At 43.1% G+C, this 20000-nt stretch overlaps 1 protein-coding gene across 2 annotated transcripts in view; it reads right to left on the bottom strand.

Annotated features, from left to right (window-relative positions):
* The window catches only part of LOC144513239 (type II inositol 3,4-bisphosphate 4-phosphatase-like), a 37204-nt gene that overhangs the window by 9596 nt on the left and 7608 nt on the right, over positions 1–20000 (bottom strand). For both annotated transcript variants that reach the window (XM_078244252.1, XM_078244250.1), the window contains exons 9-21: positions 14532–14611; positions 10590–10671; positions 10197–10266; positions 9350–9497; positions 8802–8932; positions 6487–6594; positions 5165–5273; positions 4692–4857; positions 3964–4176; positions 2667–2811; positions 1471–1664; positions 840–963; positions 432–558 (exon numbers count right to left, since the gene is read on the bottom strand). In XM_078244252.1, coding sequence (XP_078100378.1) covers positions 432–558; positions 840–963; positions 1471–1664; positions 2667–2811; positions 3964–4176; positions 4692–4857; positions 5165–5273; positions 6487–6594; positions 8802–8932; positions 9350–9497; positions 10197–10266; positions 10590–10671; positions 14532–14611 — 1697 coding nt within the window. The remainder of the gene's footprint in view (positions 1–431; positions 559–839; positions 964–1470; positions 1665–2666; positions 2812–3963; positions 4177–4691; positions 4858–5164; positions 5274–6486; positions 6595–8801; positions 8933–9349; positions 9498–10196; positions 10267–10589; positions 10672–14531; positions 14612–20000) is intronic.

The raw sequence follows: 20000 nt of genomic DNA, 5'->3' as shown, positions 1-20000 counted from the left end.
ACACGAGTTCAGACCAGACGTGAGATTTCATCACAGCCTACGATCACGTTCAAATTGATAAATCCCTTGCTTTGCGTAGGAATCGGCGTACGCCCGTCCTACGCCTGTTTTTGGTCGTACGCACGTTTCTTAATGAGGGCCAATCATACTGCCGGTCATCAATGACAGAGGGAGCCCAATAAAAAGGCATATAGGAGAGTGTGAGATCCAAAAGTATACAGCAAGAAAAATATTTGAAATAAGAACTGAATGAAGACGATAAAATTGACAACTAATCCATTAATCTTCGCAGCTCAGTTTGTTTCAGGTGACCAACTGTTCTGTTGTATGTGTTTCTTTAAGAAAAATAAAGTATCAATAAAAAGAACGTACACCGTGTGTGTGTGTGTGCGTGCGTGCGTGCGTGTGTGTGTGTGTGAGAGAGTTCCCACCATGCTCCGCTGAGCGTAGGCAGCAGGTCATCCGCTTGTTCTGATTTCGCCTCGCTGACAGTGAATGCAACTGTGCTCAGGTCTGCCACACCCACCTCCATGTCCTCCAGCATCCCCACCTCGTCACCTGCACACACACACACACGCATGCACGCACACACACACACATGCACGCACACACATGCAAGCACACACACACACACAAACACACACACACACACACATTTTTTATTGTCGTTTTTTATTGTTTTTATTTTACACATTATTTTTTTCCCAAAGATGGTTTGTTTGTGTGTGTGTGTGTGTGTGTGTGTGTGTGTGTGTGTGCTTGCATGTGTGTGCGTGCATGTGTGTGTGTGTGTGTGCGTGCGCGTGTGTGTGTGTGTGTGTGTGTGTGTGTGTGTCTACCGTAGGTGCTGAGCAAGCCTTCAAACTGAACCAGGAGTCCGACAGAGTGTAGCTGCAGCAGGAAGTCGGGATCCTCCAGACCTCCGAACAGCTTCAACATGAAACCACACACGACCGCTGAGAGCTGATGGGAAAGGAGAAGAGACGCTGTTATTGAAAAGAAATAACCTTAGATACTTACGCCTCACTTTGGAGCTGTAAAGATTAACCGATTAGTTGTCAAAAATTTAATTATTTGCCAACTATTTAGATAATCGATCAATCGGTTTGAGTCTCGATTTGAAAGAAAAGTAGAACTTCTGTGATGTCAGCTTGTTAAATGTGAATATTGTTCTAGTCTCTTCTCTCCTCTGGGACAGTGAACTGAATATCTTTGAGTTGTGGACAAAACAAGACATTTGAGGACGTCATCTTGGGCTTTTTGGGAAACACTGATCCACATTTTTCACCATTTTCTGACATTTTATAAACCAAACAACTAATCTATTAATCCAGGAAAAAAACAAACTTATTGGAAGAATATTAAACAGAAATAAGAGTAGAATAAAAATAGAAACTATAAAAGCGATTAGACTCATAAATAAGATGTTACGTTACACTATAAATACGGAAAACCGTGTCTCTGTCTCACCGCCTGGCTGAAGACGGCGTGGCGTCTCTGGACGATGTGTTCAGGCCCCTGGGCGACGCTCGCCGCCACCGCCCCCTGCAGGACCACGAAGGTCATAGCAGCTTGGGCCTTCCCCGCCGCCTCACGCACACAGTCCCTGAGCGTGACCACCAGAGGGAGCAGCTGCTCCTGCCAGGAAAAGGAGGAGGAGGAGCCTGGAGGACACAGACCAGTTCAGAATTTAAATTATATGCTAAAAACAGGGCAAGTTTTAAACATGCTTTTAGCCTCTTAACATGTTCGAAATGTCTATTTTTGAAAATATTTTTGTATCACTTTACCGGTGTTGTAGTTTGTAGACGGTCCCTAAGCACTCGTCTTGCCGTCTCAACACAGGAACTAAACAAAGCTGACTTTTAATGACATTTCAAACATGTTAAGAGGCTAAAAGCACGATTTGCTGTCGCGTTGTGTGATTTGCTGTCGCGTTGTGTGATTTGCTGTCATGTTGTGGGATTTGCTATCGTGTTGTGTAATTTGCGGTCATGTTGTGTAATTTGCTGTGGTGTTGTGCGATTTGCTGTCGTGTTGTGCGATTTGCTGTCGTGTTGTGCGATTTGCTGTCTTGTGCGATTTGCTGTGGTGTTGTGCGATTTGCTGTCGTGTTGTGGGATTTGCTGTCGTGTTGTGGGATTTGCTGTCGTGTTGTGGGATTTGCTGTCGTGTTGTGTGATTTGCTGTGGTGTTGTGCGATTTGCTGTCGTGTTGTGCGATTTGCTGTCGTGTTGTGTGATTTGCTGTCGTGTTGTGTGATTTGCTGTCGTGTTGTGTAATTTGCTGTTGTGTTGTGTGATTTGCTATCGTGTTGTGTAATGTGCTGTTGCGTTGTGTGATTTGCTGTCGTGGTTTGCAATTAGGGCCTCTGTAAAACATACAACTTGCAACATGAACACATATATGATCCACATTTGTTTTTGTAAAAAAAAAAAATCCAATTGCATATTCACACACCCTCCGGTCTATCTCACGGACGTTTGGGGACCATGATATGCTTTTCTTTGACTGTTGGCGCTTTTAACGCATTTTTGCACTCACCATCTCCAAACAATACACTCTGTGACACCATATTTCTCGGCTGCTCGGCAGTTGTTTGACAACTCTGCTGCATTTATCACCATCATCCTAAAGTTAGCATCAAATGTGAAATAATGTCCCACCGGTGTTCTTACAGTTTGTGTCTCTTGTGGCTTCCTGCTCCTCTGATGATGTCATCTCTTGGTGACGGTGCTCCCGCCCCTGCAGCCGGTCGGCCATGGCGTGGATGCAGTTGAGGCTCATGGCGACATTCGCCCACGCTCTGTCCTACACACACACACACACACACACACACACACACAGGTATAAGAACAAGAACGTTATGTTCTCATACACACTTTCTCTCTAGATGTAGTGACTTTTCAGGACCTTTAAATGACTATTTCTAAAAAGAGACTAGCGACAAATTTAGCGACTTCAGAGCATCAAAAGAAAAGCGAGATAAATTGTATTGTAAATCATTTCCGTGCGTGCTGCACAGAGTACGTATCACAGTCCACGGCTTTTCTGCTTTCGTCTGTCTCTCTCTCCCTCTCTTCTTGCGCTGTGCAGCAGGCAGTTAGCCAACACAACCGCTAAGCTTTATGCAAATGATACGTGATGACATCACCCGTATGTTAGTCTCGCATTGACAGACCTTCCTCCACAGCGCTGCGGAGGAAGGTCTGGCTAGTCCACACAGGATTCCGGGATGGGAGAAAAACGTTCTCTAGTTTAATGACATTTCTTTAAACCAATCACAATCGTCTTGGGCGGTGCTAAGCGCCGGACAGAGCCACGGTGCCGCTGCAAAATACCCTCGGGGGAAGGAGTTTGTTTTGGTGGAACGTGTACGTTCAAAAGTAGTTTTAGTCGTGCAACAGAAAACTCAGATTGGACAGATAGTCTAGCTAGCTGTCTGGATTTACCCTGCAGAGAGGTTAGAACGCCAACACAAAGGAAGCGTTGTTAGCTACGTTCACGTTACAAATGACTACGAAGGGGAGGTAACCAAAGACACATTAGGTGATTTACGGTATCGGACTATCAGCGACAAATTACTCCATCATCTTAAAAACACGGTCAGCTAATTTAATACCTACAGCAAATTCACGACATTTTATGACCTTAATTTAACGAAATTTTATTTAAGACATTTTAAGACTTTTTAAGGACCTGTGGGAACCCTGACACCAACACAAAGAAAGCGGAAGGGGACGGATATCCGGCAGATCTTCTGATGGCACCGGAACAATCCCGTAAATGCAACGTCATCGATATATAGACTAGCCATATGCAAATATGCCTATGTCGTCATCTGGGACTTTTAGTGACTTTTTGGAGCTAGCGCTAGCTACTTAATTGGAGAAGAGTTGTCAACACTACGCACACACACACACACACACACACACACACACACACACACACGCTCCGACTTGCCCATTCCTCCTCGTCGTACTCCTCCGCGTCCCGTCGGCTGGTGTCCTGTTGCCCCGGTGACGCCTGCCCCTGCTGACGGGACGACGTTTTGTCGCAGAGCAACCCGTTGCTGTGGACGTGGCTGCTGTTGTCGCTGGCCGAGTGCTGGCTGTGGATCGCCAGCAGGGCGCTCTTCACCAGCTCGTCTTTGAGCGCGTGGACAAACTGCTCCGTCTGAGGGAGAAGGAAGTTGTCAAGACAGAACAAGGCGCTCACAGATTTCCTAAATATGTTCCCCGGGTTTCTATGGAATGCCAATTTATTCAATGTTAAATAAATACATAAATAAGTATGCCTATGAAATACACCCTGAGGCAACAAATATTTAAGTCAATGTAAATATAAATATGTAAATGCGTCAATATATATCAATGGCCGGGTTAGCTCAGTTGGTAGAGCGGGCGCACACATATAGAGGTTTACTCCTCGACGCAGCGTGGGTTCAACTCCGACCTACGGCCCTTTGCTGCATGTCAATCCCCCCCTCTTTATTTAAATAAAGGATGTTTTTCTAAAGACTACATTTTTATTTCTTTCTTTTATTTTATAAATACACTTGTATGTGTGTCCCTCTCTTTTTATTTTCCATGTCTTATGTTAAAAAAAAGGGGGCGTGGCATATTTATTTATTAATGTATTTATTTAGTTTTGAATGAAATTGCATTCCATATTTTCTCCCCTCTCCTCACCTGTTGGGTCAGGCTGTCCAGCACCTGCTGCAGCTGCGCGGCATTGAGCTCCAGAGAGACGGCCAGCAGCTCCTCAGCGAGCCCAAAGACGAGAGGCTGCAGCTGGGCCACACTAGCCAGCAGCTCCCTCGCTCTGGAGCTCTCGTCCTGGGAGTAAGAGACGGAGCTGGAGAGAGAGAGAAACACGAAGAAGGAAAGAGTAACGTGCACTGAAAACTATGGATGCAACCCATAAAAATGTCTTTTTAACGCATGAATTCTCTCTGAAAAGATAATTTGAGCACATCATAATGCCTTCAAAGTCCAAATAATTCCACAAAATGCTAAGTATGTGTGTGTTAATCTACAGTGCAGCGTCACTAATCCTGACAGAGATTATAGAGATTAATCCTCAGACAATAATATGAAGAGATGGACAGAGTGTAAATGGAGGTCTGACACGCACGCGCACACGCACGCGCACGCGCACACACCTGTCTCTGTTGTTTGTGTGTTTGCTGAGCAGTCTTTTCAGTCCTCCGTGTTTGAAGGCCTGGTGGTGATGAGCCGGAGCACCGAACGTTATGACCTCATACCACACACCTGAGAGAGAGAGAGAGAGAGAGAGAGAGAGAGAGAGAGAGAGAGAGAGAGAGAGAGAGAGAGAGAGAGAGAGAGAGAGAGAGACAGAGAGAGAGGAAGAGGGAGACAGAGAGAGAGACAGACAGACAGAGAGAGAGAGACAGAGAGCGGGAGGGAGAGAGACAGTAAGAAAGAAAGGGAGGGAGGGGGAGAGACAGAGAGAGAGGAAGAGAGAGAGAGGAAGAGGAAGAGACAGACAGACAGACAGAAAGACAGAGAGAGAGGAAGAGAGAGAGACAGTAAGAAAGAAAGGGAGAGAGACAGCGAGAGGAAGAGAGAGAGACAGAGAGCGGGAGGGAGAGAGACAGTAAGAAAGAAAGGGAGGGAGGGGGAGAGACAGAGGGAGAAAGAGAGGGAGGGGGAGAGACAGAGAGAGAGGAAGAGAGAGAGACAGAGAGAGAGGAAGAGGAAGAGACAGACAGACAGACAGAAAGACAGAGAGAGAGGAAGAGAGAGAGACAGTAAGAAAGAAAGGGAGAGAGACAGCGAGAGGAAGAGAGAGGAAGAGACAGAGACAGACAGACAGACAGAAAGACAGAGAGAGAGGAAGAGAGAGAGACAGTAAGAAAGAAAGGGAGAGAGACAGCGAGAGGGAGAGAACGAGAATGTGCAGAAATTATATTATACAAAACTAACATGTAATGTTTTTAAAATGTAGTGTGTTGTACAGTATATATATATATATATATATATAGCAATATATAGCAATGTTCAATGCCAGTAAAGAAAAATGAATAGAATTGACAGAGATGGAGGTACAGACAAACTGACAGACAGACAGACAGAGAGAGAGAGAGAGAGAGAGAGAGAGAGCGAGAGACAGACAAACAGAGACAGACAGACACATGAGGCTGCATAAGAATTATAAGACATACTGTATAGATAAGTAATATACATCATCCTAATATTGTGTTAATGTTCATATAACTGTTTATTGTGTTCTGTCTGAATATTTGGACAGTATTTTGATGCTTTGGCAACATTGTTATTGAAACTTTCATGCCAATAAAGCCCCTTTGAATTGAGAGATAGAATGATTATTACAATGAATGAGATAAAAAAAAAAAAAAAAAAGGCTGTGGCCTGTGAATCGTGCAGAAGAAAATAGAGACACTGAGTAAAAGAAGTAAACAAGTGTTATGAAAAGATAAAGCAGCATGTCGGGGGGATGAACCTGGGCTGTTTGGACCGGTGACCTCCATCCTCTGTGAGTGCAGGTTGGTGGGAACAAACTGAAGGTGTTTGTCTGATTTACTGCTGCTCGACTTGAAACAGGACGAGGCTGTTTTGGAAGACAATGAACAGAAAAAAAACGACGAGATTTAAAACAAACGCAGACGACCAACGAGGTGAATTCAATAACAATTTGTGCAAAAAGTGAAAAATAAGTGTGGCTGGGTTAGCTCAGTTGGTAGAGCGGGCACTGTAGAAATATTTTATTAACAAAGTGTGTGAATGTGCTCGTTGCAAACAAGGGGGTAAGCGAGCATCCGAAAAGCGTGGGGAGATTCTGATGCTAACAACCCATCACCTTCCATTAGCATCCCATTGACTCCCATTCATTTTGGCGCCACTTTGACAGCGAATAACTTAGACAAATAGAGTCTTTAAACACTATCTGAAGCGTTTAAAGACTCTATTTGTCCGTTGTTTATTTCTAAAGAAACACGACAATGTATAAAAGGCTCCATTACCTTGTACCTCACGTTATGGCTCCGTAGCAGACGTTTTTATAACAATAGGCTAACGATTGGGTCATAACCACGAGACTTCCTGTCTCATAGTAGAGGAATTACCGTGTAGTACAGGAGAAGCTCTCAGGCAGTTTGGACTTCCATCAGCTGTTTAAGTGTAATGACTAATGTTAACTATCATTTTAGTGATCAATAATGAGCCTGTGTCTATGTTATCTCCTTACATATACCTGCGCTCTCCGTCTCTGCTAGATTGGGAATGATTGAGATTTCTCTTGGCACAGCTACCAGAAGACTTCCAACTTTCAGACAGGTTGCTCACGTCACATCTACGTCTTCAAGCTCAGTTTGAGGCTGCGCAGTAACGCTCAGCCATCACCAGAAAAGTGCTTCTAATATACTTCACTGGTCTCCGTCCAGAGACACGGGATCTGTTGGTCCATTATTTATATATATATATATGTCAATGTCTAACACACGCTGGCGCATAATTGTGACAAATGTCGATGTAGATTGACGTAACTCCGGGTGATCTCTGATGCACAGAAAGTTAAAGTTTAAGTCATAAAAATAGTTAGGAAGTTGGACCACATGGAGGCCCCAACCTTGGCGTGTGTGTGTGTGTGTGTGTGTGTAAGTTTCTGTCTAGAAACTAGGAGACACCCCCCTGTGAGGAGAGAATAAAGACACAGGGAAAACTCAGATCAGAGTTCATTTTTCAGACGAGATCTTGGTGGACCAGCTCTGACTTAAAGTGTCTGTTGCCAGGGAAACTTATACTCTGTTTTTGTGAACCCACAGCTGTGTTGTACTTTTATGCTGGACTCAGTAAACTTTGCTTAACTGAACTCTTCGTCTAGATTGATCCTTGTGTTCTGGTTCTGGCCTCTGACACACCAACCCGACAGCCGACCGTCAGGAGGGAAAGCCAGTCGGACTGATCAGCCTCCCCGAGTTGGTCCAAAAAGTGCCTCAGAACACACTGAAGCGACGCCGACTTGAGCGTACGTTCTGCCCGTGCATGAGACGTAATACATCTCCATAACAGCAGGCGGCGCTAATCTGTATTGTCGCCCAAAAAATGAAAACTGGCAGCTGATTGGACCAACGCGTCACGTGGGTCTGGCTGCTCCCGTTCGGAATACGATCTCATATTTTACGAAGATAGTTCACCGAAACGTGTTTCTGAAAACATTTTAAGAGAGAAATAGGCCGTGCAGCTGCTGAATCTGTCTTCATTTCAGATCGACAAAGGTCAGTTTGAAAGATTTTCGTCAGATTTTGAGAGACTCTAGTCACGCTAACATAAGTGCACTGATTCGCTAGTCAAGGGCTAGCACTCCACCAATCAGATTGGTCATTGAGTCCGACTGCCCGCCCTCCGACGCAGCAAGTCAGGTTGGCCAAAATGAAGGCTGAGGGCTCCTCCGACGGACGACGGCACAGAACACACCGAACAGACTCGAGTCCCCGACCTCGCCAGACTGTCCGACGGCCGATTATCGGGTTGGTGTGTCAGGGCCTTAAGTCCGATGTAAGAAGGCGCAGGAATTAATAAATTGGAGTCAGATTTGACAGGCCTTAGGGCCTCATTTTAGACATAATTCCCTCTACAGCACACATATGTAGAAGTGTATGCATTGGCGAAGAAGAGTCCGACCTGTGACGATTTCCTGCATGTCTTCCCCCTTTCTCTCCTCTTCCATATGTAGCTGTCCTATCGCGGAAATGCCCCAAAATAATAATCTAAAAACATAAAAACAGAAGCATTAATTGTGTGGCCTTTTTATTTCACCTGAGAGTTTATCGAGCTCAGCGAGCGTTTCCTGGTAACAGCCAATCAGGTGGTTGCAGTGGTTGATGACATCATGGCGGAGACCATCCCAGTGGGGTGAAAGGTCGCCAAGCTCCTTCACTTCCTGGATCCTGAGGAAGAGAGAGACATACTGGCTTGTTAGAGATGAATTAACCCTTGTTGTCTTCAAAATTTTCTTTTTTTTTTTGATCGTCTTTTTCGACACTTTTCCCGACATTTTATAAGCTTTTTGTCACTTTTGTTGATTTTGTTTCTGCGCTTTCCCTCTTAGGTCAATTAATTAATCATTAAATACAGTATCTGGCCTTCTTCTTGGGGTTTCCTGTTGATGCAGTTTGAATTTCTGGATCATTTTCTGCTATCAATGCTAACGCTAGCTACACTGTGTCTCTTTTCTTCTCCGTTTATTCCAATCAAAACGTTAAAACACGATAAAAACCTTGCAGCAAAACAGCAGATGGAAAAAAAAGCTTCATATTAATTGAATACACACACACACACACACACACACACACACACACACACACCTGCTGGTGTGGCTGCGTATGAGCGTGCTTAGTAGCTGTTTGGGTAGAGAGAAGGAGAGCGGCGTCTCCGACATCTGTTCCCGAACCAGCAGCCATCTTTGATCCTCCGTCAGAAACCTGTACACCTTACACACCTGGGCACACAGCACTGCACACACACACACACACACACACACACACACACACACAGGAGGGAAGTTAAAGGGTAAGTTCAATATTTTCCCATGTTTTGATGTCTCAATGATGTGACCCATTTCTTTTTTTAATTGGCCGAGATAGACCTTTCTGTTAAACATGAAAACTCCCCGAAATCCCTATCACCAAACTCACCAGACTCTATATAAAAAAAACACTTATTTTATCGTAAGAAAACACACTTCATTCAAAGTCGAGAGAAACAAAATAAAACTATCAAAACCCGTCTTGGTTCGTCTTTCCACTGTTCCAACAATCACCACTCTGGTTCGGTTGAAATAAACCTTTAATTGAATGAAAATATGCTGGCTCTATACACGCTAAAAGTACTGATTATTTACATGGAGTCTGGTGGGTTTGGTGACGGTGATTTTAGGGATATTTCTGGTTGAACAAAAAGGATCTTACTCTTTAACCAAAATGTCTATCTCCATAGGGATCCTTTGTGTTTTCAGTCACTTAAAATAATAATCTGAGTCTGTCAGTGGCAAATATGTGACAGTTAGACACAAAGTGTGTGAAAACAGGGTCCACGTTGAATAATACCAAAAATAAAAAGCAATATAAAAGGCAAAAAAAGAGATGTATTTGTCACTCTGCATGCAACTTAGAAAGTTCCTAACTTGACGGAAAAAGACAGTTTGAGTCTCACCAGCTCTCATCATTGGACTGTTTTCTTTGTCGTGGACGGAGCTGTGAAGACGGTCGCACACGGCAGGACACTGGAGAGAGAGAGAGAGAGAGAGAGAGAGACAGAGACAGAGAGAGAGAGAGAGACAGAGAGAGAAGAAGAGAGAGGGAGAGAGAGAGAGAGAGATAGAGAGAGAGAGACAGAGAGAGACAGAGAGAGAGAGAGACAGAGAGAGAGAGAGAAGAGAGAGACAGAGAGAGAGAGAGAGAGAGAGAGAGAGAGAGAGACAGAGAGAGAGAGAGAGAGAGAGAGAGGCGGTATAAAGAAGGGAAACTACTTCTCTCTTTCTTCTTCAGAACAGAAACACCTCTTTCAGAACAGATGCAACATGTTCTCCTTCTCTGCTCCTCTCACCTTGTGTTCGGGAGGAGTTTCTCCCTCCATCTGCAGACGGGACACCTTCACCTCCCCGGCCTCGCTCACTCCATCTATCGTCCTGATTTAAAGACAAGAGGGGAAGAGAGAGAAGAAAAAAAAAACACTTTTGATCATTTCTAAAGTACCACATTCCACAGCACCCCTCGAATATTGGCTTGTCGCTTCACATTCCAGGTAACGTGCCATGCAGGTACAAGCAGATTTCGTTACAGCTTACTTTATGTCTGTGTTATCTATCTATGTTTATGTCTATGTTATCTAAGGAGACAGATAGAAAGGAGAGACAGAAAGAAAGAAAGAAAGAAAGAAAGAAAGGAGAGACAGAAAGAAAGGAGAGACAGAAAGAAAGGAGAGACAGAAAGAAAGAAGAGAGACAGAAAGAAAGATGAGACAGAAAGAAAGGAGAGAGACAGAAAGAAAGAAAGGAGAGACAGAAAGAAAGAAAGGAGAGACAGAAAGAAAGGAGAGACAGACAGAAAGAAAGAAAGGAGAGACAGACAGAAAGAAAGAAAGGAGAGACAGAAAGAAAGAGAGATAGACAGAAAGAAAGATGAGACAGAAAGAAAGAAAGGAGAGACAGACAGAAAGAAAGGAGAGAGAAAGAAAGGACAGACAGAAAGAAAGAAAGGAGAGACAGAAAGAGAGACAAAACGGAGAGATAGAAAGAAAGAAAGGAGACAGAAAGAAAGAAAGGAGAGACAGAAAGAAAGAAAGGAGAGAGAAAGAAAAGAGAAAGACAGAAAGTTGATTGACTGTTTGGATTGTTTCCAGTTTCTAAAACGTGAGGATTGTTCTTTACTTTTAATACTTTAACTACATTTTCCTGATGATACAGACAAACAGACAGACAGACAGAGACAAACAGACAGACAGACAGACAGACAGACAGAGACAAACAGACAGACAGACAGACAGACAGACAAACAAACAGACAGATGAATTTTAGGCATCCAGTAGCTTAGACAACCATAACACACATACACACATATATCTCACATACATAAAAAATGTAAAGAGTTAACAATGTGTGAAGTCTGGTGTGGACTGACCATGTGATGCAATGACCATGATAGGGTGCTAGTAGAGTGTGTGCAGTGGTGGTAGTACAAAAGTGAACAGTGCAGGGATTGAACAGTGTACAACAGTGAACAATACTTCTTCCAGCGCTGCTGTATTGACGGAATAAGATATCCTGCCTATGATGTTATCAAAGAGAAAGAAACCCGAGAGAGAAAGCTAACTAGCCTGTAGCTAACGGTAGCTCTTACCTCTGTCAACCAGGAAAGTAATCAGACACACCTTCTGCTTACTACATTGCTGATGAAGTTGTGATATGAAAAACAGGAAGCATTGTCTCTCCTCTCTGCAGAGGTGGAGCCACCCCCCTGCTCACTTCCTTGTCTGCCTACAGGTATCCAAGCAACAGCCAATCGGGGGACAACGGCTACACTTCTGGGGAGTCTCTCTGTGGTCAATTTCATTCATTTTACAAAGAAGATGTTGGAGTATTCTTTTAGTTTTAGTGTAGTTTTATTTTACCTCCATGTTGTATGAGTGTCTCTGAATGTGTGTGTGTGTGTGTGTGTGTGTATCTCTCTCTGTGTGTGTGTGTCTCTCTCTATGTGTGTGTGTGTGTGTGTGTGTGTTTGTGTGTGTGTCTCTCTCTCTATGTGTGTGTGTGTGTGTGCGTGTGTGTGTGTATATATGTGTGTGTGTCTGTGTATATGTGTGTGTGTATATGTATATATGTGTGTGTGTGTGTATATGTGTGTGTGTGTGTGTGTATGTGTGTATATGTGTGTGTGTGTGTGTGTATATATATGTGTGTGTGTGTGTGTGTGTGTGTGTGTGTGTGTGTGTGTGTGTGTGTGTGTGTATACATGTGTGTGTATGTGTGTGTGTGTGTGTGTGCGTGTATATGTGTGTGTATGTGTGTGTGTGTGTGTGTGTGTGTGTGTGTGTGTGTGTGTGTGTGTGTGTGTGTCTCAAAATAAAGCGCCAGAAACCTAAAAAACAAGTGTCATAAAAATGATTCCTTTTCATATTTTTGTTACCTGGGAGGACAACATGTTACGTGGTCGACAGGATTACAACACAAGGGTTAATCGCCAACTATTCTGAAAATCCATTAATCGGTTTGAAATCTTCCCTGATGTCAGCGTGTTAAATGTGAACATGTTCTAGTCTCTTCTCTCCTCTGTGACAGTAAACTGAACATCTTTGAGTTGTGGACTAAACAAGACGTTTGAGGACGTCATCTTGGGCTTTTTGGGAAACACTGATCCACATATTTCACCATTTTGACCAAACAACTAATCCATTCATCCAGAAAATAATCCTAACTTGCAGACTAATGAGTGTGTTTGGAGCCGTTCTTGCTGGGATAAGAGCTAGAAGACATAAGATGTTAATAGACTTGGGATTCAGGGAGAAGGTTTCTTTCAACCAAATTTCCCAAAAACAACATGAGTGTACATTGTTTGTTGAAGGGAATCCAAACAACGATCTTCGCAGGTAAAATTATTGATTACTTCCATTGAATTGTGGGTGTTTTATTCAATTTTATAGCATTTGAAAGCATTTTTTTTTAAATGGTTTTAAAACTCCAACACTCAACATCCTCTGATCTTAACTGTTAGTCAAAACAATTCATTATTTTTAAACTAAAAAATGAGATATGATTTCATATAAATTGGGTTTATTGACAATTTATTTTAAAAAAATGTTGAAAAAAGCGTCAAAAGCATTAAAAAGCAAGGAGGACACAAGGTTCATGGTTGTCTTTGGGTTCAACATTTGGGGGGGGGTTGAGCTCTCCAACCATCTAGGGAGATCTGCATGTACCGTATTTTCCGGACTATAAGTCGCACTTTTTTTCATGCTTTGGCTGGTCCTGCGACTTATAGTCAGGTGCGACTTATATATCAAAATATAATAATATAATGTAACATGTTTTAAATGTTATTTCATGCTGAAAACATTACCGTCTACAGCCGCGAGAGGCGCTCTAGGCTTGTGACGACTATATGCTGCTCCTAAAGACAACTGAGAAAGAAAAGAAGCTGCAGGAGACTGCAGGTAGTAAAACACGCAGCCGAAAACGGTAATCGAGCAACAGAAGGAGAGTTTGGAGTGAGAGAGAAACTCGTGAGGGACTGGAGAAAAGGTTAGTCTTACTGCAATGAAGAAAACAAAAGAAAGCTAGTCGCGCTGAAATCCAGATGGCCAGAGCTGGAGGAAGGAGTCCACAGATGGGTGCTGGAACAACGTGCTGCTGGGAGAGGCTCGTCAACAGTGCCGTTACGTTACGTTAACGTAGAGGACACCTACCGTATTCAGCCCCCTTGTTCTGGGGGCTGTTGGGTGGTTTAATAACTGTTAATGTGTTACGTTAACGTAGAGGACACCTACCGTATTCAGCCCCTTGTTCTGGGGGCTGTTGGGTAGTTTAATAACTTGCCTTTCCAGATTAAATGTCTGTTCTTGGTCTTGGATTTTGTGAAATAAATTTCTAAATAAATGCGATTTATAGTCCAGTGCGACTTATATATGTTTTTTTCCTCTTCATGACACATTTTTTGACTGATGCGACTTCTACTCCGGAGCGACTTATAGTCCGGAAAATACGGTATATAAAAAAGTGAGAAAAAAAAAATTATTCTAAAAAAAATTGTCAAAAAAACCTTGAAAAATGCACAAAAAAAAGAATGAAATGTTGATTTTTTTTTTTTGTTAAAAATAAAAAAGGCACAACAAAAACTACAAAATAAGCACAAAAAAAACATTAAAACACGATAAAAAACTTCTGAAAAAGCCCAGTTTTGATGATCACCCCCGCAAAATATGCCTATGGACAACACAAAGGGTTAAAGAGCCACATTCTCTAGGATAGGTGAGACAAGAGGAAGTGTGTTTTACCTGAGGCTGAGCGAGATGTGAGGCTCTTTGGACCGGAGCAGATCTCTGATGGAGAAGGAGGTGAAACCCAGAAAGCTCCTCTACCAGAGAGAGAAACAAAGAGCTGTGTTATGGTGCGTTACACTGGGACAGTTCAGTTTGTTTCTGGCACTCTCTCTCTGTACATGTTCCTGCTCTAATCCGGCAGTAATCCGGTTCATGGAAGGTTTTCCGTTGGCAGAAACAGAAGTAGACGTGGCATGAAAATTAAATACTGTAAAGCAGGGGTCTTCAACGTTTTTTTTTAGCCAAGCACCCCTTAACTGAAAGAGAGACGTAGCAGGGACCCCCTACTACACATACTGTATAAAATGAAGTTGCATATTAAACTGGATCAGCTGTTCCACCCCGGTGAAAAGCCCTAAAGTTACTAAAATGATCCCTCTCTTCATCCCACACCCCAAACATGACATGCAAAATGTCGTGGAACAGAAACACCAACCAGAGACCATTTAATTGTCATCGCAGTTTGCTAACAGGGGGTGCTGCCGCACCTCCAGCACCCCTACTTCCTGTACATACGTAAACAAAAGATGTATCCTGGGATTCAAGTCAAAAAGTGACAAATTAAGAAATATTTCTAAATTTGACTGAAAGATACAATTATATTGTTTCTGAGAAAAATTAATTGCACAGTGAAATTTGAAATGTTGTGTAAAAATGTCGAAAAAAAACGGTAAAAATGTGGAAAAAAACCCAGTAAAAATGTGGAAAAAAAACGTAAAAATGTCGAAAAAAATGATAAAAATCTCAACAAAAAAAACCCGTAAAAATGTCAGAAAAAAAAACGTAAAAATGTCGAAAAAAACTGTAAAAATGTCGGGAAAAAAAACTGTAAAAATGTCGAAAAAAGCAATAAAAATGTCAAAAGAAAAAACGATAAAAATGTCAAAAAAAAAACGGTAAAAATGTGGAAAAAAAAACAGTAAAAATGTCGAAAAAATACGTAAAAATGACGAAAAAAAAAACCCAGTAAAAATGTTTTGTGAAATGTGAAAAAAATGATAAAAATGTATTTTGGAGGCTGCCCTGCAGTGACTCTGACTACCCCCCCCATTGAAGATCTCTGCTGTACAGAAATACCTTCAATGTTTAAGTACAGTACTTAGTTACATTCCCCCCCTGACAACACCCCTGACAACCAAACACTCGCCCCACCAACCACCAAACCCCCCAAACAAACATTTCCCTAAATGATATTAAGTTACGTAAAGGTCTTTCACACAGTTATAAGCTTTGATTCCTGCAACATCAATTTATAAACGTTCCTGACGCACACAGACACAAACTCATCACCGCCGGGGTCACAGCCCACCGCCATGGCAATACAAGGAATCACTCGTTGCTATGACGATAATCAGAGGATTACCTTGACGAGTGAAAAGCACTCAAATCACCCAACGCACGCACACACACACACGCACACATACACACACACGCACAGACAGACACGCACACACACACAGACACACACACACACAGACACGCACGCACACAGACACACGCACACACACACACGCACAGACAGACACGCACACACACACACACACACACACAGACACGCACGCACACACACACAGACACACACACACAGACACGCACGCACACAGACACACACACACACACACACACGCACAGACAGACACGCACACACACACAGACACACACACACAGACACGCACGCACACAGACACACGCACACATACACACGCACAGACAGACACGCACGCACACACACACGCACGCACGAACAGACACACGCACACACACACACACGCGCACAGACAGACACACACAGACAGACAGACAGACAGACAGACAGACAGACAGACACACACACACACACACACACACACACACACACACACTCACGCACAAACAGAAAGTAAAATATGAAAATGGTTGCCTCACATTTCTTGTTTTGTCCGAGCGAGCAACTTTGCTGTAACTTCTTAAGCATTTTGTTTGATTAAAGATTTCATCAATTATCAAATAAATGTATTTACATTTCTGCTGATCTGTTAACTGTCTCAGCACCAACACGCAGACTACAACAAACACTTTACTTTACTGATATGTAAACTGGTGCAACGCAAGAAAGAAACAGAAGCACAGAAAGAAAGACCAAAGGAAACTAACAGGGTATTGAGAATGTTTCCACACATACACACACACACACACAAACATTTACCACATTTCCTTGTTTGCAGCTTAAGCTTTAAGCAACACACACACACACACACACTCTGATCACACACACACACACACACACACACACACACACACACACACACACACTCTCTGTGTCTGATCACACACACTGATCTCACTCTCACACACACACAAACCACATTTCCTTGGTTGCAGCTGAAGCTTTAAGCAACACAAACACACACACACTCTGATCACACACACACACACACACACACACACACACTCTGATCACACACACACACACACACACACTGATCACACACACACACACACACACACACACTTATCACATTTCCTTTTTTGCAGCTGGAACTTTACAGTTTTTGCCTATTGCTTACACACTTTTTGCAGAATTTGGCTCATTATGTCAAAACTCTCCACACAGCCAATCAGACGGCACCGAGATGAACATCTCACATCTATGACTAAATGAAACACTGCAATCAAAACTTAACACTCCTTTCTAAAAATGAAATTCTTGCAACAAAATCATACACACAAGCACCGTTTGAACGCGCACACACACACATACATACACACACGCACACGCACGCACGCACACACACACACACACACACACAGAGCTAATCTGTTTCATTGAGTTCTTCAACAAAACAATCCAGATCAAACCAATCAAACTTAAGAGATACACACTTAAACACAAACTACACTCGAACAATTCTGTCACACGTTTAAAGTGTGTGTGTGTGGGTGTGTGTGTGTGTGCGTGTGTGTGTGCGTGCGTGTGTGTGCGTGCGTCCCCACCTGTCCAACAGAAGAGCTCTTGTCTCCTGATGGACCGAAACAGCTGTTGCACGCCATCATCTTGCTCTGCATCCCCAGAAATACAGTATACTTCCCGTTTACTTCCTGCTTCTTTTTGTTGTTTCATTTCCTGTTTTCTTACTCCCGCCGTGGGTTTTAAACGGCCCGGCTGATAAGCGACTTCTTCTTCTTCACACACCACAAAGAAAAAGCAAAATAAACCCCTCAAAACTTCCCGTTTAAGTCCTGCACGTTTGAAAGCTAATCGTTTCAAAATAAAATTATTTTTCGTTCCTTTTCAGCAACATAACGTGCTTTACGTAACACATCATAAACAATTACGATGACATACAAAACTAAGAAAATGTGTTAGTTAAGGTGGGAGGGTTGGCATCTGACCGGGGCATCTGTTACTAGTTTGTAAGTTTATTTGATTAGGACAACGCTACATTTCTGTAAATGCGCCAGTGTTAGCCAGTTGGCTAATTTTCAACTGTAGCTCTGTAGCTGTAACTGTAGTCCTAATTACCCAGCATGCTTGTCTTTATGGTGGAAAGAAACCGGAAGAAACCCACGGGGAGAACATGCAAACTCCACACAGAAAGGAACGACCTGGATTCGAACCCAGAACCTTCTTGCTGTGAGGCAGAAGTGCTAACCACTGAGCTAATGTAGGAAGGCTACGGTGAAAGCTCTGCCTGGAGCCTCCGCAGAACTGTAAAACAAGCAGCGCCACAGGAAACTGCCGTGACCTAACGCGCACACACACAGAACGTGGAAGGTGTGTTGTTGTTGCCAGAAGACACATTTAGTTTCAAATGAAGCTGGAGGCAGCAAAAATAAACACAGCTGGCTAAACTGTTTAAAGATAGCGGGTTTGTTCAGGACACCCCCGTCTGTCGCTTTCACGTCACCTTTTGGTATCGCCTCAGCTCGCTGGGAACCTCGACTGAGGTGGTACTAAAAAAAGTACCTGTTAGCAGGTACCAGGGACTTTTTTTCGTAATGGAAAACCAAAAAAGGCGAGTAGAGTCGAGGCGAGTCGAGCAGGTACCACGTAGCGGAAAAGCGACTTAATACACTGCCTGATTTTGCTGAGTTTGTTGCAATGAACTTGCGAGAGACAGTGAAAGTTGCAAAAAAGTTTTTTTTTGTATAGTTCTTTAAAAAAAAAGGAAACTTGTTTTGGGGAGAATAAAATGACTCTGGGCTGAGTTTTCCTAGAAACCAAAAAGGCTCAGGATGCTGCAAATGTTGGTATAACATGAAAATGGCTTTAAGACAAAAAATAATAATGTATTGAATGAATCAAATTTGAACATGTGTGTCAGTGGCTTGTTGATCTTTACATTGTTAGTTATTTTCCTAACCTGGCCTGGGAGACACACACACACACACACACACACACACACACACACACTACACACACACACACACACCCTGGGCTGGGGCACACACACACACACACACACTACCTGGGACACACACACACACACACACACACACACGACACTAACCTGGGCTGGGACACACACACACACACACACACACACACACACACACACACACACACCTGGGCTGGGACACACACACACACACACACACACACACACACACACACACACACACACACTACACACACACTGATCACACACACACACACACTTATCACATTTCCTTTTTTGCAGCTGGAACTTTACAGTTTTTGCCTATTGCTTACACACTTTTTTGCAGAATTTGGCTCATTATGTCAAAACTCTCCACACAGCCAATCAGACGGCACCGAGATGAACATCTCACATCTATGACTAAATGAAACACTGCAATCAAAACTTAACACTCCTTTTCTAAAAAATGAAATTCTTGCAACAAAATCATACACACAAGCACCGTTTGAACGCGCACACACACACATACACACACGCACGCACACACGCACACACACACACACACACACACACACAGAGCTAATCTGTTTCATTGAGTTCTTCAACAAAACAATCCAGATCAAACCAATCAAACTTAAGAGATACACACTTAAACACAAACTACACTCGAACAATTCTGTCACACATTTAAAGTGTGTGTGTGTGTGTGTGTGTGTGTGTGTGTGTGTGTGTGGGTGTGCAGTGTGTGTGTGTGTGTGCGTGCGTCCCCCCACCTGTCCAACAGAAGAGCTCTTGTCTCCTGATGGACCGAAACAGCTGTTGCACGCCATCATCTTGCTCTGCATCCCCAGAAATACAGTATACTTCCCGTTTACTTCCTGCTTCTTTTTGTTGTTTCATTTCCTGTTTTCTTACTCCCGCCGTGGGTTTTAAACGGCCCGGCTGATAAGCGACTTCTTCTTCTTCACACACCACAAAGAAAAAGCAAAATAAACCCCTCAAAACTTCCCGTTTAAGTCCTGCACGTTTGAAAGCTAATCGTTTCAAAATAAAATGATTTTTC

This window comes from Sander vitreus, unplaced genomic scaffold, assembly GCF_031162955.1.
Source record: "Sander vitreus isolate 19-12246 unplaced genomic scaffold, sanVit1 ctg154_0, whole genome shotgun sequence".
Lineage (NCBI taxonomy): Eukaryota > Metazoa > Chordata > Actinopteri > Perciformes > Percidae > Sander > Sander vitreus.
Note: the sequence above shows the minus strand (reverse complement) of the source record. Positions and strands in the feature narration are given on the sequence as shown.